The following is a 22279-nucleotide window of genomic DNA, read 5'->3' on the forward strand; positions in this document are numbered from 1 at the left end:
AGCTCTGGGGGAAACAGCTCCGAGCTCTGTGGGAACAGCTCCGAGCTCCGGGGTGAACAGCTCCGAGCTCTGAGGGGAACAGCTCCGAGCTCTGAGGGGAACAGCTCCGAGCTCTGTGGGAACAGCTCCGAGCTCTGGGGGAAACAGCTCCGAGCTCTGAGGGGAAAGAGCTCCGAGCTCTGAGGGGAAAGAGCTCCGAGCTCTGAGGGAAACAGCTCCGAACCCGGGGGAAACAGCTCCGAGCTCTGGGGGGAACACCTCCGAGCTCTGAGGGGGAAACAGCTCCGAGCCCGGCTGGCCGCGCTCCCGTGGCTCCTCCACCCTGCTCCACCGGGGCGCGGTGAGGGATGCCCCGGGCTGGCTCTCTGGGACACGGCCGAGGCGAAGGGGCTGGCACACACTCCATCTCCAGCAGAAATTGCCACGTGCAGCTGCTGATTTCACACAAATCCGAACCGTCAGGACACGGCAGCAGCCGGTTTTACCGGCGTTACCCCAAATCTCGCTGCCTCAGTGTCATCTCTTGGGCCAGCCTTGCCGTCGCTTGCTGCCGGGGCACCGCTGCCCGGCCGTGGCCGGTGACAAAGCTGCTCGGCTCGGCTGCTCCTCCCAGGCAGAAGAGGGCCCCGGGAGGGTGGGAGCCTCCGGGGCTGCGGCTTAATGGCACTTGTAAAGCCATCAGAGGAGCCGCGAAGGGCCACAGAGCCGTCTGCCCTTCTGTCTCCCGTGGCCTCGTTGTTTTGTCGTAGAAAGGAAGGGAAGACTATTGAGACAGATCAAATTAGCCGCGCACAGGCACTGCACCATGGGGCCTCCTCCTCAGATGACACGTGCGTCTGTTTAAACGCCTGGGCTTGTCTCATTTCTGTCATTAACTGTGGGACCAAGTTAATCTTTTCGGCCACGTATGTGAAGAGGAGATAAAGCTCCTTATCCATCCCTCTGGAGTTCTGTGGGAAATGGCTGCAAGATAGTTTGAAGTGGTCACATGAAAGATATCACTAGATTCAGCAGAGAAAATGGAACAGTTGGTGTCCATACAAACTGGTCTCCTGCAATGTGTGCAGCCTCCTCTGAGTCCTTCTGGAACAGCAACTCACTTCCCTGCGGATTAGAGCTTGTAGTATCTGAGACAAAGAAGCCAGGAAAGGAGGGGAACTGAGGAAATTCAGTGTTACATGGAACTGTCGAATTGCTTGGTCCCTGGAAAAATTAGCTGAGTCAAGCTAGGGAACAGAAACAGCAGTTAAAATAGTTATGCCAAAAATCCTCAGTTGCCTTTACTGGCCTGGCTGAACACGGCTCGGAGCAACCTGGGCTAGTGGAAGGTGTCCCTGTTCATGGCAGGGTAGTTGGAATTGTATAATCTTTAAGGTTCTCCCAACACAAACCATTCTGGGATTCTGCTATTTACTTGCCACACAATACAGCTTTGGATTTTGTGGCAACTTCAAGAGAGAAGAGGCCAGGAATTAAAATAGGCATATTATTATTATATATTATGCATGTAATTTAAAATAATGCAGAATATTTTTTAAGGAAAAAAAATGCAGAAAAGAGAGAGCAGAGCAAATGAGTTGGGCTCTTTGTTTGCAGTCAGTTCTGGGGGCAGGGGTGTTACTGCTCTGCCTGGGAAGTGAAGGAGTGGCTTGCAGGGCACCCAGGTGTTACTCCAGGGTTCCACTTGCTCAGGTGAGGTGTGGGCCTGGCTGAGCTCTGTCATGTGCAGGTTCAGCCTCCCAGATAACAGAGGGACTGGAAGTTGCTGGAGCCACAGACCACTGTGTGCATTTCCTTCTCCCTGGAGCCCAGGACTGCCCCCGGTGCAGCTCTGGGGTGGGCAGTGGGAGGCACACAGGTGTTTGGCTGCTTCCGTGGTGTTTTGGGCAAACGTGCTTGCTTCAGCTCCAGGAGCTGGTTTGTTTCTCAAGCTGAACACTGGGATATTTCCACCCCTTGCAGGGTGTTACCAGACGTGATGAATTAATGCTTGGGGAGCTCTGAGCTTGGCAGATGAAAGGCGCTGCAGAAGGGCTGGGGATTATTATTTGTGGTTCTAATTTATTTGCCATCAAAGGGATGAGAGGGGTGAGAAAATGCCATTTGTTCTGGGGCTGGGAGCATCGGTTTGAAGTCTTTTTTTTCTTCCTTTTTCTTTTCCCCTCCCCATTGTGTGTTCCTCTGGGAATTGCGTGGAAGTCCCTGCTCTGTCTTTTCTTCTCTGGGCATCCGTGTGTGAAGCAGCTGACACGGTGCTGATCACCAGGGACTCCGAGGGCTGCTGTCTGTGTAGGAAGTGCCTGCCCTGGTTTTCAGGAGCAGCTGATTTCTGGGCACTGCAAATCACTGCCGGCTTCAGTGCGAGTCCAGCAGCAAAAAACAAGGAACGTTTCACATGGAATTTTGTCCTAAAAGCAGCTGGCAATGCCCTGAGCCCCAATCCTTGGGTTCTATGGCATTCGGTGCTTTGCCTTGTAGTGGCTCAGTTTTGCGTGCTTTGGGAATTCCCACCTTGAACAGTGGCAGGTATTTCCTCCTGGTACTACCTTTTGTAGCAAAGTAGCTGTGATTTCAGGGGATGGGAGAACACAGGTGAGGGCTGGGAGGTGCTGGGGAATGCACAGTCCGTTCCCAGGGCACAGGGCTGTGGTCAGCTGGCCATGGCAGGAGTGCTGCTCTCCCCACAGTGCTGGCACAGGGTTCTGGGCCTGGTCCCTGCCCCATCTGTGTGGCAGCCCCTCAGCTGCATTGTCCCAGCTCTGGGGTTTCTGTACAACCTGGAGTGGTTGTCTTGGTGTTCATGCTGAAACCGTCTCGTGGCAGAGACTTACAGCACAGAATGAAGTTTTGCTCCAAGCAGCAAATGGAAATTCACCCCATATATTTTTTGTGTTGCTAGTTGATTTTTTTAAGGCCATTTCTGCCAGTCCACAACTGGCATAGATCAATCACATCAATTCATGTGATGGGAAGCTAAATAGAAGCAGGATAAATGGAGGGCTGTGAAAATCCAGTAGTTTTTACGAAACTCCTCGTTACTGCATATGGGGTTTCACGGCTTTTAAAGACGAGGAGTGACAGTGGGGCTCTCTCGGGCACCTGCGGGTGGGAATTGGCCCAGTGTAGCTTTGCTAGTGCTGGTTTTAGCAGGGACCGAGGCAAGCACAGACGTGATCTGAGCTGAGCCATGTCTCCTCACATTGGCACCGAGCAGGAGATGCCTTCTTGGGTTGGAGCTGCTTCTGGCACCAACTGAGTTTTCAGATTTCACTTTGAGTTTATCAGTATGAATTTCAGGAGGTGTTTCTTCACAGAAAGGGTTGTCAGATGCTGGAACAGGCTGTCCAGGGAGGTGTTGGAGTTTTCATCCCTGGAGGTGTTCAAGGAATAGCTGGATGTGGCATTCAGTGCTCTGGGCTGGGTGACAAGGTAGGGTTTGGTCACAGGTTGGACTTGCTCAGCTCTGATGGAGCTTTCAGTAAATCCCTGTACTGGTATGACACTTGACATGCCAAATGCAGTTATAGTGAGGACAATGTTTAAAACCTTTTTTTTTTTTTTTGTCTAAAGACAGTATTTTGTTAGCAATTAACTCCCAAGTTTTATTGTTTTCCCCAAGACAGGCAAGAGAGTGATCAGTAGCATGAGGAGCTGCTCCATGGTGGGAGGCAGGCAGGTGCCCAGGGCCAGAGCAGGACGTGCACACACTGCAGGGCATGGTGCCCATGGCCACACCTTGCTTCAACATCCACCTGTGTTTGGGAACCTTGTGGCACCGTTTGGGGGTGTCAGTGTGAGCAGCCCCTCCTTTGTGTTTCTCAGTGCTGTGACCTGGGCTTCCACGCCAGCCTTGCTCGGACCTTCAGGACGTACCTGTCTGCTGAGTACAACCTGGAGACGTCCCGCCACGAGGGGCTGGACATCATTGAGAACGCCGTGGACAACCTGGACGCCCGCAGCGACAAGCACACCATCATGGACATGTGCAACCAGGTCTTCTGCCCGCCGCTCAAGTTCGAGTTCCAGCCGCACATGGGGGACGAGGTAACGTGCTCACCTGTGGGGCTGCAGAGGGGCCTGCCCTGCCCCTCCTCTAAACCTTCACTGTGAAATTGTTCTGGGCTCCTTACCCCTCTCTGCTGCCTTCGCACACTGCTGTTCATGTTTCCTTTCCTAATGAGACTCTTGGCTCGTTAGGGCTCCTCCTTTCAGGCTGCCTCTTGCTCCGTGTCTCTCCCAATTAGGGAGCCTGTGGTTTGGCTCTCTCTGCCCCACAGATCTGCACAGGGGAGCTGTGATTAACCTGCTGTAATTGGGAGATGGCTGAGTGCAAAGCACGCAGTGCTGGCCTGGGTCCGGGGCACTGCTGATGGGACACACGGCAACACAACCTCTCTGGAGGCTGCCAGGAGCTTGTGGGGGCTGGAGGGAATTGTGTGGGTAAGGAAATGTGTGTCTGGTCCATGACCCGTGGCATGTCTCCTGTCTCAGGTGTGCCAGGTGAGCGCCCAGCAGCCTGTGCAGACCGAGCTGCTGATGAGGTACCACCAGCTGCAGTCTCGGCTGGCCACCCTCAAGATAGAGAATGAAGAGGTAAGAGGTCAGGTCTGTGGGCAGCACCGCTGAGCCTTTCTTCCACTGGAGGTTTCCTGCTCTGCTCAGGTGTGGAGCTCCTCCTGTGGCAGAGCTGGAAGTGCCCACAGACTGCAGCCAGTGCTAACCCAGGGCTCAGGAGCTGCCTGTTGAGTGGCTGTTTTGGCTCAAGATGTGTTCTTTTCCAGTCTGCCTCAAACCCACGGTGTCCTGTTTCTGACAGGTACGGAAAACGCTGGATGCCACAATGCAGACCTTGCAGGACATGCTGACAGTGGAAGATTTTGATGTTTCAGATGCCTTCCAGCACAGCCGCTCCACTGAGTCGGTCAAATCAGCTGCATCAGAGACCTACATGAGCAAAATCAACATTGCCAAGAGGAGAGCCAACCAGCAGGAGACTGAAATGTTCTATTTCACTGTGAGTCTCAGCTCAGGCCATACAAGATACCAACATTAATTGCCAGGGCTAAGGCCCAGTTAAGTGCTCATTAGTGAAGAGCAAGAACCAATTCAGTCTCTTTAAGTACTTGTCTTCTGTCAGATTTGGGTCTGGAATGCATTTCAGTTGCAGGGCACTACATAAGGACTGACATTCCAGTGCCTGCCTTGTTTTTCTCTTTGAAGGAACAACTGGAGCAGCCAGATGAGACTGAAAACTTACTGAGTGGAGTAGGAGAGGCTCAGAGCAGGGCTCAGACTCCAGATGGCCTCACCATGGGCCACCACCCAGGGTCTCTTCAGGAAGGCCTTCAGGACTGTGAAGTATGAGCCAAGTCTTCCCCTCTAGCCTCTACAGCTTAAAATTTGCCCTTGGCCCACAGATGAGCTGAAGCCACTCATGTGGCAAGGAAGGCACAAAACCCGTGGTGTGTGTGCCTGCCCTGCAGCTCTCATACTGCACTCCCAGGCAGAGCTCAGGTCTCTGCCCTGGTACCTGAAATACAGGCAACAGCCATGAGTTCACCAGAAGTCTCCCTCATTTCAATGTTGAAAGATGGTTAACAGCATCTTGTGATGTATTACATATGCATAGAAGAGCTTCTATTTTCTCTTAAAAATATTATTGTAGATTGGGGGGGAAAATTGCAATTTTCATTTGAAATTGTGCTTGGGATTACTTTAATGGTTTTTGCAGAGATTTGATCTTACCGATCCTCTTTCTTCCGTTTTCCATCTCCTGTCTCCCTGTCTTCTCCCACCTGTGTAATGCCTTGCTCTGGAGTGTTCCTGGGTTCCCACAGCCTCACTGTGGGATGGGCAGTTGTTCAGCAGAGGGTCTCCTGCTGCATGGAGCACCTGGCAGTCCCTGCCTGGGAGGCCTCAGGCGCCGGGAGCTCTGGCTTGGCATTGTTGGTTTGCACAGAGGAGAAGCCTTGGCAGTGCAGGGAAAGCTGCACTGGGCCGTTCCCAGAAGCCTGACAAAAGCAAGCCAGCTTTGAACTCTTTGTCCCTCCCTGCATTCCCGGGCAGGAGGGGCAGCTCCAAGGAGACCAAGCTAATAAGACCATCAGGGCAGTGGCTGGAGCAGGGAGAAGTGATTAGATCCTGCTGAGCCCTGCAGCACAGCTGGTGCAGCCTCCTGAGCCCCTGCTGCAGCCCCCAGGCAACACTGAACATCCATTAGGGGCTGTGGTGCTTAACCCACCCTGTTTGTTCTTTAATTCCAGAAATTTAAGGAGTATCTGAATGGCAGTAACCTCATCACAAAGCTCCAGGCTAAACACGACTTGCTGAAGCAAACTCTGGGAGAAGGTGAGTTGGGGTCAGGTCCAGGGAAGTTCCTCCAGTCACCTGAGAGGGTTTAAACCATCTGTCAGCCTCACCAGTGTGTGTTCTCCTGAGAGACTGATGGTCCTGTGCCTGGCTGCTGCTGCTCAGGATAGCCAGTGACATACAAAATCATGATTTCCTTGGATTACTCCTCCCGCTTTTCTTTGGGAGTGCACATAGTGAAATCTGTTTGAACTTGATATTGTGTGCTAAAGTGCTGGGTTACTTTTCCAGCAGCAGAGATTGCCACTCCCACTCTCAGCCTCTTTTCCTTTCTCTCCTTCTTCTCCCCCAGAAGATTCTTATCTTCTCCCTCCAAATTTCTAATTTTTCTTTTCATGGTGGGGGCACCAGGTGGGCATCTCTCCTCCCTAGATGCAGCTTCTCTCCACCAGAAGCCATTCCTTGGGGTGTAGGAGCCAGCAGTGAGGGTGTGAGCCCCAGCACAGCTGTGCTCTGCAGTCCTTTGGTGGTGCCTGATGTGGAGGGATGATGGGAACTTGTGTTTCTTTCAGGTGAAAGAGCTGAGTGTGGAACAACCAGGTGAGCACTTCCTTCCCCTTACTTGCTCCTGGGGAGGGCTGGTGCAGGAGGGGGCTGTGGGAAGGGGGGTTTGCTTTGCTACTGGTGCAGCTTGGTGGGGTTCAGGTACCACCTGCAGTCCCTGTGCCCCACATCCTGCTTCCCAGCTGCATGGCCTGCACTGCTGGGATCAGGGGGTTGGCAAACAGCCCCTGGTTCTGCTGCAGTGTGGTTGCTGGCTGGCTGGCTGGCTCTGATGTGCCTGGATGTGCTTTGTCAGCACGGGGCAGGGGCCTGGAGCTGAGGTGGGCTTGTGTTCAGGCAGGGTGACACGAAGGTGTCCACTCACTCCCTGCCATCCTTCTTCCTTTGAGGACTTTAATCTGTCCTTGAAATTGTCTCCCAGCTCTGGCTGCTTCAGCTATGAGTGCAGAGTGTGTCTGTATCACAGACTTCATCCCTCTACTGCAGGAGAGAGGGCTGGGGTAAATGTGACAGAGGGAAGGCTTTGATCTGAGTCCAGTCTGTGGAGCATCTCCACAGAGCTCCAGTGGCTTGTTAGGAGTGTGCTGGTGTTCTGACAGCGAGACACAGGCCAGCAAAGCCTCCAAACAGCTCCCTCAACGTGCATAGCCTGTGTGTGAGCTTGTTCCAACCTTGTTTGTGTTCAATAGAATTTATAATGCCAGCAAAAAGAGCTCCATTCCTTGCTAGGAGTGGCGAAGCAGATGGTGCAGCCTGGGCTGCCCTGCCAGGCAGGAAGGAGGCTCCTCGTGCCACCGGCACCAGGCCCAGTGGGCACCCAGGGGGCACAGGGTGCTGTCAGGACAGAGAGGGCCTGCACAGAGCAGGGGCTGTGCAGGCTGTGGCACTCTGAGGAGCCGGCCGTGGCCCTGCTGGATCAGCTGTCACTGACTCGGCTCAGGGGAGCTGCCCTGGCACCCTGGGTGTGAGTGCAGGGCCCTGGCTGGGGGCTGCAGGCACAGTCCTGCAGGGTGTGGGGCAGGGCTGGGAGCCCCAACGGGCAGCAGTCACCTCTGCTCCTCCGTTACCACTCAGAGGAGGGGTTGGAGTCAAGCTGCTTAATTAGAGGCATCTGATTAAGGAACCAGCAGACCCCTGTTGTCCCTTTTGCACTGAGCTCTGTGTAAAGTGTCCGTGTCTGTTCCATGAGAACTCCTGCATGAAGGCTCCAGAACCCAGTTCTGTGTGTTTGCAGTCATGTTCTCTCCCATGCAGACATAAGTACAGCCTGGGGCAGAGGGCAGGGCAGAAATGTGTTTGGGATTTTGTGGTGTTTTCTCCTTTTTGTAGATCTAGACACTGAATATTCTTCATTATCCAGAGGAATTGGCCTGGGAATGGCATTAATGAAAGTAGCCCTCCAACATCCTCAGTACTGCACTGAAACCTGTCACAGGCTTCCCTGGCTTCTTCATCCCTGGCAGTGGGAGGGTCATCCCCATCCCTGGGATTCCAAACAGAAGTTAGATGCAGGAAGGTGGAGGTATTCCCACTGTCCTCATTCTGGCTTCTTTCTGTGAGCAGAATGAAATCTGTTCAGGAACAAACAGGAATACCCCAGTGTTTTCTGGAGTAGCTGTGGTTTATTTTGGCTATATCTCCTCAAGCTGCTCTTGGTGCCTCTTCAGGCTGAGGGGATGCTGAGCTGGTGGTGGGAGGCAGGTGTTAAATCCAGTTAGCCACCAATGCCCCTGGAGAGGTGTGGGACATACCAGTGTGAGTGGCTGCAGGATGTGTGGAACGACACATCGAATCCTCACAGAGGGACTTTTCTGTTTGATTTCTTATTCTCAGTTATAACCTGTGAGATCTCACCCTGACATTGCATTTATGTTGGTGTTTTGTTGATTTATTTTGTTCCATTTTCTCCCAGGCCCCCATGTCTTCCCCCTAAGCCACAGAAAATGAGGAGACCTAGGCCTCTCTCAGTGTATAATCATAAACTCTTTAACGGCAATATGGAAACGTTCATTAAGGTACTTGCTGGCTTGTGTAGGAGTGTCTGTGAACGCTGGGAATGGAATGGTGGCTTTCCTGTCCTGGCTGCTTGCCATCCTCAGGGGGTCCCTCCGGCCCATCTGCCCCCAGCTGGCGTGGCCAGCACAGCTTGGCCTCGGTGACAATTTCTCTCCACAGCTCCCCTTGTGCATTCCTGGTGTTCCTGTCCTGTCAGCTGCGTGCTCTGGGCCCCACCCGTGGCTGGTGGCCATGTGCAGTATGAGGCAGTCCTGGCTGAGTGTCCTCATTGTCCTGCTGCTTCTACCCATCCTAAGAAGGAAGATGGGCTCAGCCCAGCCCCTCAAAGGAGCCACAGACAACCCCCCCTTCTTCTTTTCCACATGGTTTTGGTGGTCACCCATCCTTGTGGCTGCGAAAGAAGATAAAATGACCTCAGAAAGGGTTGTCCCACTTTCAAGGACTGTCAGCCTGGGGTAGAAATCCTCTTGTATGGGTGGCATGTTGGAGGGCAGACAGGTGATGCTCCAGCATCCTGTAACAACCAGCCCAGCTGACTCATCCCTGCCAGCCACTGCCAGGTGGTGTCCTGTAATCTGCTCTGGAGAAAGCTTCAGTGAAAACACTTCAGGAAGCAGTAAAGGCAAACTGTTGGATTTGGTGACTAATAGGCATCATCTGGCTGGGGTTTATTCCCTCAAGCACAGCTCTAAGCCCGAGGGCAGTGTCTGTACACGGTGCCAGCACAGAGAGTACTGGCCCTGCTGGCAAAGCCTGTAATCCCATTAGGATTTGTGATTACTCCTGCCTTAAACTGGTTTTTAAAAAAGTAATGCTCGTTAAATCCCAGCCTGTTCAGCACTGAGAAGGAGAAATTATCTGCTCTAGAAATCCATCTGAGCAGGAGTGTCCTGTGCTAGCAGAGACCCCTTGGGGGATGGCTGCCTGCCCTCGGGGTGTACAGCCTCACGGGCAGCTGGGCCAGTTGTCCCCTGGTCACCTGGTGCCCCCATGGCTGCTCAGTGTCATCCTCAGGGCCTTGCCTGTGCCCCAGGCAGGGTCTGTCCCTGTCCTCGGGCTCCTGGGCACGCCCCAGGTTCAGACAGGGATGAAATCCAAGAGGCTGTCACTGCAGGTCACTGAGGCTGGGGTGCAGCGAGCCAAAGGGGTTTTTGAGAGGGAGGGTGGACATCCCAAAAGCCTGTGTTGGCCACTGCTAAGCTGCCATTGCATCTGAGCGTTCATGGCCTCCGAAGGAGATGCTCACCTCTAACTGAACTTATCCCTGCTTAATCTGTTCTCTTTTTTCCACTCTGCTGCTTTTTTGTGTGCTCAGAGGAAGGAGGAATGCGCGAACGAGGAATCAGGTACTTACTGGAGGCCCATCTGCAAGACAGAGGGAATTGCCCAGAGATGCCACTGTGCTCTGCTGGAAAAACAACCAGAACCCCAAAGAGAAATGTGTCCACTTGGGCTGTCAGACACGGCCCATGGTGTCCTTGAGCTTCTGCCATAAGGGGTGTGGGGAGAAGCCAGAACTCACCACTGGTTCCGACTCAGGCACTTCATTCCATGCTGGCAGTGGCTCTTTCCTTTGGTGGAAATATTGTTGTAAGCTGGTTATGGGAAACTTCTTCCATCAGCCAGATACAGCACAAGTTTTATTTCAGCTCAGTATTCCACCTTTGGGGTGGAATAGCTGTGATCCCTCGTGGCAGTCTCCTGTCTGAGCCAGACAGGGAGCAGCAATGTTTCACACACCTTAGTGACAGCTTTCCTGTGCATTTTTGGCTGCACACAGTATCCTCAGCACTCTTTGATGGCTCCATGTTTGTAACACCTCCTTTCCCTGCCTGTCCTCTTACTATACTCCACAGCACTAATTTTAAAATCTCTGGTTTTGCAATCTTTAATGTGTTTCCCATGCTTTGTTAGCAGTAAACCAGTAATTTTTCCTCTCTTTCCTTTGCTGAAGGATTCAGGACAGGCCATTCCACTCGTCGTAGAAAGCTGCATCCGCTACATCAATCTGTATGGTAAGTTGGCTCAGTATAGCCACAGAAACCTGCCAAGGAGTAAAGTACTTGAGTGAGCAGTGAGATCCAGCAGAGACTCCCAGGATTGCCTGCAGTCCATTCTCCATGGGCTTGGGTTAGCATTCCAATGGCATTGGCTGTGCTGCAGCATTGGGTGACTGGCAAATGGTGAGGTTTTATTAGCACGTGCCCAGGTTACATTGTTCATTCAGGCCATGAGCCCTTTCAGCACCTTGATCTGGGGGCCTTGGTTGGAGAATAGGAGCAGAAGTGAGGTGCAGCAGGCTGTCCCTGCTTGGTCCAAGCCTGTCTGGTGCATCCTCTCCTGAGTTCTGCTGTTTCTACCTGCAGGCATTGCCCAACAGTTCCAGAAATCTCTCCTAAAGCATTATTCTCTTCCAGGCCTCCAGCAACAGGGCATCTTCAGAGTCCCTGGCTCGCAGGTGGAAGTCAACGACATCAAGAACTCGTTTGAGAGAGGTGTGTAGCTGGGGTGTGCAGGTACAGCAGGGATCCTTGGTGGAAGGTGGTGTATGCTGGGTGCATTAGCCATGGTGTAAAGCCTGTGTTAAAGCCCTTTCTGCTGTGAGACATGAGCAGGTTTTATCCCTTCTGGGATTCTCAGTGTTGTGTCTCTGGCAGCAGTGAAGAGTCACCCAGGGAAGGAGTATGAGAAGGAGGGGTACGTACACAGGTCCTTTCCACAGTCGTTAAAACCACAAGAGCCATAAAAGAGTTTGCTGAGGATCCTCATTCATCCTTCCTGCAGCAGTTTGCCAAGGGAGGCACAGCATTCCTGCCTGGACCTGATGCCAGTGCTGGCTGTGGAGGTGCCAGTGAATCTGCTGAGAAAATCACATTCAGGGTGCCAGGCCAGTGAGAAAGGGAAAGCATTCCTGCTGTCCTGAGTGGAGGGGAGCTGTGACAGGGACAGTTCTGCTGGGAATAGTGACCCTTAATCCTTCAGCAGCATTGGAAGGATAGGATGAAGGTGGATGGGCCAATGGATAAGACAGTGTTAGGATTGTCAAAGGCTGCTGGAAGATTTGTACATCCAGTTTAAGATCAATTAGTACCCAGGTCTCAAGGGCACTTGAACAGCCTTTCATGGATTTAAGTCAGTACAAAGCTATCCAGAACCATTGGGTCCATTCCAGAGGTGTAATTGTATCCTCCAGCCAAGCCTGTCCTATCAGGTTCTCACTGCCTGTTGTTCAGACCTCCTCCTCCAATATCATCCTCATCCTCAGGAAAGGTGTGAAATCCCCCAGTAAAACTGGTTTTCAGGAAAAATCAGCATTGCCATTGCACATGAGGAGGGTTTCTGAACCCTGGGAAATTCGGATGTTCCACTAAATGAGGAAAATCACTTGTGTTAGTGAGCTTGATGGTGATGCTGGATATAACAGCTTTTCTCTGGGCAGGTGAAGACCCCCTCGCTGATGATCAGAATGAACGAGACATTAACTCAGTGGCTGGAGTCTTGAAGCTGTATTTCCGAGGACTGGAAAACCCCCTCTTTCCTAAGGAAAGGTTTCAAGATTTGATATCTACTATAAGTAAGTGCATGTGGCAGCTCATTGTGGAGAAGTGGGTGGGATGAGAGAAGCACTAAATGGGGCAGGTACACCCGAGGGTGCAGAGAGGGTTTCTGCTGTGGGGAAACACACACTTGTTCTGTGGGGAGAGAACAAGGACTTCAGTGTGATCTGCCTGCTCCAGAAAAGCTCTGGTGCTTGTCCTCTGCTTTCTGTGAAACAGCAGCCACAGGAAGAATACAGGGATAGCTTAGAGCAGGGCAGCCCTGAGTCACCCCCCCTTCCCTTGGGGGAGGGATCAGGTGTCTGATGGCAGCTCCGGGCTCTGCACCCCTGTGGAGGGCAGAGGATCTGAAAGGACTGACTCAGCACTGCTTCAGCTAACCTATTTCTTAGGAATTCCTAATTCCTATTCAGAGCAGTCAGAGACAGGAGAGGAAGGGCTCAGAAGGATCCAAAGCATAACCCAGAAGGGTAACCTGAATAAAACCTCATTTAAAAGTCTGCCCTAGAAAATCAAGCAGTGCTCTGTTTTCAGAGCCACATTGACTCAGGCTTTTGAGGAACAGAGAAGTTGTTGAGGAACGAAATGAATAATGCATAAACATTTATTTTAAAAGTAAACCCACAGAAATGTCTTTATTTGCTGTTTGTACTGCATCTGAGCATAGGAATTCCCCTCTGGAGGAGCAATGTCCCCCAAGCTCTTCCTGCACCTTATACCAAACTCACGGATGACCTCTGGAGAGAGGCTTTTGTTTTCCTCGCTTACTGGGCCACTAGATCTGGAACAAGTCCCTCTGGTGCTGAGCTGTCTGGTCCTGAAAAGGTTTTTAAGGATGTGCTTTCTATCCATGTGTTCCAGAAATTGAGAACCCTGCAGAGAGAGTGCACCAGATCCAGCAGATCATTGTCACTCTGCCTCGGGCTGTCATCGTGGTCATGAGATACCTCTTTGCTTTCCTTAACCAGTGAGTGTTTTCCTGCTTCACCGACTTCCTCCTTGCTGTCCCTTGTGCCAGGGCTCCCCTGTCTTTGCTGTATGAGCCCTTTCTCCTGCTGCCACGGGGAGTCGTGCCTGGGTTCTCCCGCAGCCCCGCTGAGGCGTGGTGGCAGTGTGCCCGGGAGGGGACAGCTGGGTGACAGTGGGGCCTGGGGAGGGGAAGGGCAGCTCCCTCCCTCACACGTGTGCTTGCAGCTTGTCTCAGTACAGCGATGAGAACATGATGGATCCCTACAACCTGGCCATCTGCTTCGGGCCCACGCTGATGCACATTCCTGACGGGCAGGATCCGGTGTCCTGCCAGGCCCATGTCAATGAGGTCATCAAAACCATCATCATCCACCACGAGGGCATCTTCCCCAGCCACCGGGAGCTGGAGGGGCCTGTGTATGAGAAGTGCATGACCGGAGGGGAGGAGTACTGGTGAGCTCTCTGCAGGGTTCCTGGGTACAGCACCTTTGGTGGGCACACTGAGCCGTTTGATTTAACCTTACTGGTCAGAACAGGCAGTTTCACCGGGTATTTTGTTTTCTTGTGCTGACTCAGTATTATAAATCTCAGTAAAAAACATCAGAAGAAACCTTTTCCATTGCAAAATGCTATTATTGATGAAGATTTTCTGAGCTGCAGATCCACAGAAGCGTGTTCAGAAAAACAGAATTTTAGGTAAATTCTATCCAAATTCCTCCTAGGCTGGAAATTTTAAAACCCATAGTTCCATCCATTTGCTGGGTGGATGAAATCCCCTGGCCCAAGGTTTACCCAAACCTTCCAGTTCCCTTTTTTTGCTGGAATTCTAACCAAACATTCAGGTCTGGCTTTAACAAACCAGGATCAATAACAGACTTGAACTGATTTTCTGCAAGTTTCAGACATTTCTGAGACCTCACCACGCCTGATACTAGTCCCCTTGCCACCGTCCTTCTTTGTGCAGTAGAGGAGCTGAAGCTCACTATGAATTAGGGAATGGGACATTTAACTTGGTGTCACTTTGTGTTAGTTTTGCCAAACTCTGCTAAAGACACAAGAGCCAACAGAACGTGACATGCTGGGGCTGGTGATCATGGTGAGTGTCTGCCTTTCTCAGGGCAGGTTTGGGGATCTGCTGTGATTTGAAATCACAGAATCAGAGAATCACAAATCACAGCATTAGTTCGGTTGAGAAAGACCTCCAAGACTGAGTCCAGCCTTTGACTAAGCCCCACCTTGTGGTCTAGACACATCCAGTCGTTTATTGTAAACCTTCAGAGATGGGGACTGCAGCACCTCCCTGGGCAGCATTTGGTGTGCCAAGTGCTTTGGGAGCAGTGTCATTTGCTGTGTGACAGCCAGATGTGTTCCCTGCAGTGACAGCCCACACAGTGAGCCGGGCACCATCGATGAAGTGGACCACGACAACGGGACGGAGCCACACACCAGTGACGATGGTGAGCAGGGGCTGGGTCTGTGCCAGCAGAGCTGTGCATGCAGGAGAGCAGCAAGCACTGCAGGATGGAAGCTGTAGGGGCTGGCAGGGCTGGGCTGGAGCAGGAGGCAGCGCTGTGCTTCCCATGTGCCAGCAGCAGCAGCTGCCAGGGGGGAGTTGGGGAAATGCCGCTGGCACTGCTGTGGGGCAGGGAACCGTGGCAGGGCTTGCTGCCTTGGAAGGGCCCTGGGGAGCTGAGCACCTTCTGCTTCCAGCAGCTGCTGCTGCCCTGGCTGTGTCCTGCCTCAGCAGAGCACAGCTACCCTCTGAGGCTGCGGGGAGGAGGAAGGGCTCACCTGGCAAGGGAGGCCACGGGAGAGGGAATGGCACGGGGAAGGGCACACGGGGCCAGGCAGCTCCAGGCACAGGGAAGGGCACGTGAGGCCGGGTGGCTCTGGGCACAGGGAAGGGCACATGGGGCTGGGCAGCTCCAGGCCTGCTCTCAGCTCCAGGCAGGAGCCGACAGGCCTGGCAAAGGGAGGCAAGGGAGCTGCTGTGCAGCCAATTTCACACTTGGGTGGCCACGTTAATGGCTGCAGTTGGGGTTTCTGAGTGATTAACTGTGGTGCCAAGTGTAGAGCAGAGGAGTGGCTGTATTCTGTGGATTTACATATTCCCTCTCCCCCTTGGCCTGCATACACTCCCTGCTGGTAGCCCAGCGTTGTGTCAGGGCTGTGGGAGCCCTCCTGGCTCTGTCTCCTCCAGAACACTCTGTATTGATTCCCCTGTGGTGTTCCCAGACACTCTGTCCTCTTGTGGGGCTTGCTACGGTGGGGAAGGTGAATCTGCTGAAGTGGCCTGGCCTATCCCAAGTGGGGCTGGAATGGGGCAAGGGTCTGATGGAGCATCTCCCACGTCATCCTTTGGTGTCCTCTCCTCCATGTGGGTTTGGTCCCTGAGCAGAGTGTTGGGTCACATGCTGATGACTGCTGAGTCCACAGTCAGTGATGGGACAGAGCAAGTCTCCATGTTTAATGAGAATGAGGCAGATCTGGAGGGAAGGGTGGGCTTGCCCTGTTTTACTTTGTACTTGTCTGTCTACCAGTCTCCAGGTGGGGATTGAAATGATCCACTGTCTCAGATAATTAAGGGGTGTTAATGCTCCAGCAGTGGCAGGGGTGGCTGGGGAGTGGCAGCAGTCTGCCACCCAAGCAAGGCACAGCAAGGGTCACTCTGGTTAACGAGGAGATACTGTTGCTACTTTCAGTTGTTGCAATGGTTTCTTTAGGACTCAGTGTCCCCCAGATCTGCACAGGAGCCAGGCTTTCACAGGCTGCTCAATGCCATTGGGTGCCCCAGCAGCTCCTGCTGTGACACCCTTGGCCAGAGGCGTGGGAGACCCTGGTGTGCTCATGACCTTCTCAAGGGAAATTCTGCTTCAGTCCTCCTGCATTTCAGGCCCTGAGCTCCCAGTTTGTGAGTCCCAGGTGTTTGGTAGAGCTCACATTAGGAAAAGTAGGGAAACAGTGAGGCAGAGTGCTGCAGATGGTGGGGTGCAGAGCAGCTGCCTGGCTGGAGCTGGTATTATTTCCATGAGGATCCCCAAAGGGGCATTAGTTGCTCATCAATAATTCAGGTCAGACTGTCTCTGGGATAAGGAAGGGAAGAGAAGGTAAGTGGGGTTGGATCACAGCATCTGACACAGCTTGACAAAATCTTGGGCTGGAGGATAATGGGGTTCTGTAACCAAAGGCAGAAAATGGGAGTATGGGTGAGGATGCCATATGCACAGAGAGAGATTCCTGCTGCTCCCCATCTGGTTTGTAGCTGTTTGGAATTGCCAGTAGTGTGTGAGTCTGAGAGAGGTCCCAGAAAGTCTGGAACAACAGTGAGAACTGATCAGTGTGAAAACAAGCAGGCTTGTGCTCAGTGTGATGCTCTGGGCACTGCTGCTCTGGCGAGATGGCTCTCTAAGGTTCAGCCTCCCTCATGTGACTGAGCTGAGCTGCTCTCTCTTGCTGTGCCTCTCTCCTGTGCAGAGGTGGAGCAGATTGAGGCCATAGCCAAGTTTGACTACATTGGACGGTCTCCGCGGGAGCTCTCCTTCAAGAAAGGGGCCTCACTCCTGCTGTACCATCGGGCGTCAGAAGACTGGTGGGAAGGGAGACACAACGGGGTGGACGGGCTCATTCCCCACCAGTACATCGTGGTGCAAGACATGTGAGTAAAGTGAGGGTTGTTAAAGGCATATACTTGCACATGGTTCACTTCAGTCACCTAAAATAATCAGTCAGTTTTACTGAGGTTTAATACCTTTGGTGAGAAATCTGGGCCTGTTCACTTCTCCAGTGTGGTGTGACCCAGGCTTACCACTGGCCTTGTCCCTCTGAGTGTTGACCTGGATTGTTCGGTGCTCACCTGGCCTGTGGGCAGATCCAGGGCCCTTTGCAGGTGCTGCTTCTCTTACAAGTACTGTATCTGGAATCATCACAGTGGCAGCCACATCACAGGGGATGGGGAGGCAGATGTGCACTGATTCCAAGCTCCCAGTGAAGTGGTGGCCTTGGTCTAGCTCATTAACCAAGTGTGGAGCTGCTGCAGTGGTGATGTTCAGATTGGCGTGGCTCCCCCGGGGCACAGCCCTGTGTGTCACTGCTGTGGTTTCCTTTCCCAGGGATGATGCCTTCTCTGACAGCCTGAGCCAGAAGGCAGACAGCGAGGCGAGCAGTGGGCCACTGCTGGATGATAAGGCCTCCTCCAAGAACGACATCCAGTCACCAACAGATCATATCATGGACTATGGCTTTGGGGGAGTGATGGGCAGGTAACCCATATTCCTGTGACCATGGAGGTGGTTGCTGTCAAGGGTGTGGGCAGTCAGGGTGTGGGGTAGGGCAGGTTGGGAGGGAAAGCTCTAGTAAGCACTGCAGGGTAATATGAGCTTGGAGGGGATTTCATGTGCACTGCTAATGGGGATTTAACATTTACAGAGGATCCAGGGGGGCCCTGAGCAACCTATGATAGTGGAAGGTGTCCCTGCCCATGGCAGAGACATGATTACCTTTGAGGTCCCTTTCAACCCAAACTACTCCTATGATTCGATGCTGTCCCTTTCTTGGTACTGGCTAAAATATTTGTCTTCCCACTTGGCCTGAGTCTCCTGAAGCGGGGAGGCTGGGATTTGGTCTGAGCTGACCTCAGGGCTGAGTGATTGCCTTGCAGCGTGCTGACAGAGGCTGACCTGTCGTGCTGGGCTCTTTGCAGAGTGAGATTGAGGTCTGATGGCGCGGCCATCCCCCGGCGCCGCAGCGGCGGGGACACGCACAGCCCGCCCCGAGGGATGGGGCCTGGCATAGACACCCCTCCTCGAGCAGCAGCCTGCCCCAGCAGCCCCCACAAGATCCCCCTCAACAGAGGCAGGCTCGAGAGCCCCGAGAAGCGCAGGATGGCGACGTTCGGCAGCGCGGGCAGCATCAATTTCCCAGACAGGAAGGCTCTGGTTGACAGCCACCCTCTGAGATCGACCTGTGGATCCACCCGGCACAGCAGCCTTGGAGATCAGAAATCCCTGGAAGCAGAAGCTCTTGCTGAGGTAAGAGGGCTGGGAAAGGGACCAAGAGGCTGAAGGAGAGCTCACTGGGGAGTGCCCGGAGCCCCTTCACCTCAAACACTATTACAGCGCTGCTGTCACACCCAGCTGTGTTGGGTTGTTCTTGTAGAAGATGCTCACCTTGCTGATGTAAATTTTCACCTTGAAGCCTGTGGAGTTGTTGGGTTTGGGAATCCTGAGGCTTCCCAACAGGAATATTTTCACTCCTCATCTTAGGAGCTTATAGAATGAATTGGAGCCAACTTGATAGTTATTTCCCTTCAGCTGATCCCTTGAATGTAACCTGAGGCTTACTGAGCATTTTGTAGGTGTTATAAAATTAAGGACTTGTCTACACCAGGACAGCTTTAACTGGAGTGACTTTTCAAACAGTTGACTCTGGTGCTTTAAATTGCTTCTCCGATGGTCTTGCTGAGTTAGTGGCCTTAATTCACACCTTCTCCCCAAGCCCCTGTTCTCCCTGGGAGCTCTTAGCTCAGAGACCCTCTCTGCATGCCAGGACAGTGGGGTGGAGTGCAGGAGAGCGGGCGGTGCTGCGGCACAGCGCTGAGGTGCCTTTGGCATTGGCAGGACATCGAGAAGACGATGAGCACGGCGCTGAACGAGCTGCGGGAGCTGGAGCGGCAGAACACGGCCAAGCAGGCGCCCGACGTGGTGCTGGACACGCTGGAGCCCATGAAGAACCCCCCGATGGGCGCCGCCAACTCGGAGCCGGCCAGCCCCCTGCACACCATCCTGATCCGGGACCCCGACGCGGCCATGCGGCGCAGCAGCAGCTCCACCACCGAGATGATGACCACCTTCAAGCCGGCGCTGTCGGCCCGGCTGGCCGGGGCGCAGCTGCGGCCGCCGCCCATGCGGCCCGTGCGGCCCGTGGTGCAGCACCGCTCCAGCAGCAGCAGCAGCTCGGGCGTGGGCAGCCCCGCCGTCACCCCCACCGAGAAGCTCTTCCCCAGCGGCTCGGCAGATAAATCGGGCACCATGTAGGCTGAGGCACGGGGACTGCTCCCGCTGGGAGCCTCGCTGGGCGGGCAGGGGGTCAGAGCCCTGCCGGGGAGCCTCTGTGAAAGGAAACACGTGTGGGGCCTGGGCCAGGTGCTGTACATACGTGTGTGTGTATGTACATAGGTGTGCACACACCCCATCCATGCAGAAACACTTCCCGAGCTTGCAGTCCTATGGCAGGAGGAGACGGCAGGTCTACGTGTTGGCACTGGAGAACTCACTCGGTGTAGAAGTATATATTAGAAACAAAGTGTACAGAATTCAGTGACTTTTTAAAACAGTAGATTTACCTCAGAAACTGGCTCTGAAATGTCCTCTGTTGAGACAGTGGGTTGGTCTGGGTTTCCAAGGCTGTCTGTGTGCACATGGAAGCCCACACTGCAGCAGCTGTGCGTCAAGCAATACAAGGCCATCCTGGAATTTATTTTCTGTACCTCTTGGCATTGGGGAAAAAAAAAAAAAAGATGGGAATACAGTGGGGTCTGTTCACTACTGGGCTGTGGAGGAGAGCTGGAAATCCATACATGACCATGTGTGTCCAGCCAGATGGAGTCTTTCCAATCCTGAATCCTGATATGTCTTCATGTGCCCATGATGCCCTGGCAGCAGGGACAAAGCAAGGTGTGTGCCATGAATGGGAATGGAGTGAAGTGAGTGTCACGAGTGGGACAGAGCGAGGTGTGTCCGTCACCTCGTGCAGGAGGAGGACACTGCGCTGCACCGGGACCGTGGGATGCTGCTGCTTCTCTGCAGGTTTCAGAGTGAACAAGGACTAGTGACCAAACCTGTGGTAAAGCATGGAGTAACTTACAGAGTTTGGAGATTCTTCTTCATCTCCCTTTCCCCTTTCTTTTCCTTTTTTTTTTTTTTCAGTCAAAACCCAACCCAATGGTCTCTCGAGAGTCAGGCCTGAGCAGCAGGGAGGGGTCTTGGGTCAGAGTGGTTGTCCTGCATGAGAAGCATGAGCCGTGTTTGACCATCAGATGCAAAACTGATCTGATGGGTGATAATTTGCACTTTCCGTACTGTACCATATAATACAACTGTTTGAGTTTATGCAAAGGAATCTACATTTTGTTTTACCCAGAGAAAAAAATATGCAGAAGGCTGGGCATTGCATGGTCCTGTCTGATACTCCAGACTCCTCTGTAAGCACTGAATCCAAGATGCTTCTCCTGCAGCTTTCCCTTGTACAGATTTCCATGCAGAGCCCCCGTGGTTTGATTTGGCACTTAGCCATGGTCATGTGCTAGTGTTCATCCTTCCTCCCTGCTATCTCTGATCCTGCTGCTCTGTGCCTGGGCAAAGACGTCTGCAAGCCCTCCTTACTCACCCAGGAGCCACCTACCCTGCCTGGGGCTTTGCTTTGTTCCTCCTTCATCTTCCTCATGTCTCCAGCACTGCTGCAGACCCGAGCTGTGCAGGAGAAGCAGCCTGACTTCCAGAAGGCAGTGGAGGCACTGAGCAGGGTGGCAGAACCCGTCAGTCCTGCGGTGGCTGGTGTGTCGGCTGGGGAGCTCACACGGACCGCCTGTGCATTCACAGCTGTACCTCTGTAGCTCCATGCTTGTACTTTCACTGCTGCACCCCCATATCTGCACCTCCACAGCTGCACCGGGCACAGAGCTGACATGGCAGGCCCTTGGGACCAGCTGGTGCCTGTCCCATGCCCATTGCACGTGTCCCCTCACACCCCGCTCTGCCAGCCCTGTAAATATTGCTGTACTTGCTTAACTGCTCGAAAGTAACTGTTAACCTGTAAACTGTACAAAAATAGGCTAAAATTAGATAAAGCCGATGCCACTCAACAAATCTTTGCACTTAGTAGGTAGCTCAATGTAAAAATAAACCCAGTAATAATAATAGTAATCCCGAAGGGAAGCGAAGCCGCCGGCACCCCTCGCAGAGCCCGTGGGGAGCAGCTCTGCCCATGTCCCTCCCTGTCACACTGGCAGGGCAGACGGTGTGTGTGCTTGTCTGTGAACGTCCTTGGCGTTTGTAATGACCACAACTGGTTCATGTTGGTGTTTCTTTCTCCATCATCCCCCTTTCCTGGTGCAGGCCCTGGCCACTGCCTGGCCTGGCGCAGTGTTCAGCCAGGCTGGGCTGCTCAGGGACCTGTGCTAGGAAGGGAAGGACCCATTTGGCACGAGTGCTGTGTATCCATTGCCAGTAATTATTATTTTTGTTTTCCATTTAGTTCCTGGAGAACGTTCACTTTACCAGTTTTCTGTTTTTATATGCTTTCTGAGATGACTTGAGAGCAAACCCATCTTCATTAGGGGTTTTATTTCCTCCCTTCTTCTTTTTGACCATACGGTACGAATTCCAGTGTCTTTCTATTAAATTATTGCCTTTCATTTTCCTTTGTTTTGTTTTGTTGTGGGTTTTTAATACAATTGTTTTCTTATCTTTAAGTGCCTTTTTGAGCACCAAAACAAACGGTTGGAGTTCAGGCCTGGGGGCTTTGCACACATGGGTTCGTCTGGGCAGTTGTGTTGTGCTGGGGGTGATTGCTTTTAAAGTCCTTCCATTTTTCTGTTTAATGAAAAGGGAACCAAGACTTTTTGTTGGAGAATAAACTCCCCCTTTGTAATATGGTATTCCAAGTGTAGTTTTAACTACTGTAAATTTAAGGGAAGAAATGTATTTTTCTGTAAGCAAACTTGGCACAAAATTGAACCACATACGTTGTAGGAGCATCATAACTGGAACTCGCTCATGGTTTGTGAGTGACTGACTCTTACCCTTGGTACCTCCCTGAGGGCACAGACCGTGTGTGGGCTTCAGAGTTCACAGAGCTTCACTGTGACA

At 52.8% G+C, this 22279-nt stretch overlaps 1 protein-coding gene across 2 annotated transcripts in view; it reads left to right on the forward strand.

Moving 5' to 3' along the window:
* Window positions 1–21830, forward strand: part of SRGAP3 (SLIT-ROBO Rho GTPase activating protein 3) — a 68854-nt gene extending 47024 nt beyond the window's left edge. Inside the window, exons 7-22 of one of the 2 annotated variants that reach the window (XM_066327129.1) lie at window positions 3823–4044; window positions 4492–4593; window positions 4817–5014; window positions 6264–6348; window positions 6882–6909; window positions 8786–8888; window positions 10844–10904; window positions 11307–11384; window positions 12329–12463; window positions 13308–13413; window positions 13641–13868; window positions 14793–14872; window positions 16890–17070; window positions 17525–17674; window positions 18115–18442; window positions 19031–21830. In XM_066327129.1, the coding sequence (XP_066183226.1) occupies window positions 3823–4044; window positions 4492–4593; window positions 4817–5014; window positions 6264–6348; window positions 6882–6909; window positions 8786–8888; window positions 10844–10904; window positions 11307–11384; window positions 12329–12463; window positions 13308–13413; window positions 13641–13868; window positions 14793–14872; window positions 16890–17070; window positions 17525–17674; window positions 18115–18442; window positions 19031–19447 (2502 nt within the window). In that variant the 3' untranslated portion in view covers window positions 19448–21830. Of the gene's footprint in view, window positions 1–3822; window positions 4045–4491; window positions 4594–4816; window positions 5015–6263; window positions 6349–6881; window positions 6910–8785; window positions 8889–10204; window positions 10236–10843; window positions 10905–11306; window positions 11385–12328; window positions 12464–13307; window positions 13414–13640; window positions 13869–14792; window positions 14873–16889; window positions 17071–17524; window positions 17675–18114; window positions 18443–19030 lie in introns of both variants that reach the window. The other variant, XM_066327130.1, reaches the window with a different exon arrangement.
* Window positions 21831–22279: the final 449 nt, after the last annotated feature.

This window comes from Sylvia atricapilla, chromosome 11 (genome assembly GCF_009819655.1).
Source record: "Sylvia atricapilla isolate bSylAtr1 chromosome 11, bSylAtr1.pri, whole genome shotgun sequence".
Classification (NCBI taxonomy): Eukaryota; Metazoa; Chordata; class Aves; order Passeriformes; family Sylviidae; genus Sylvia; species Sylvia atricapilla.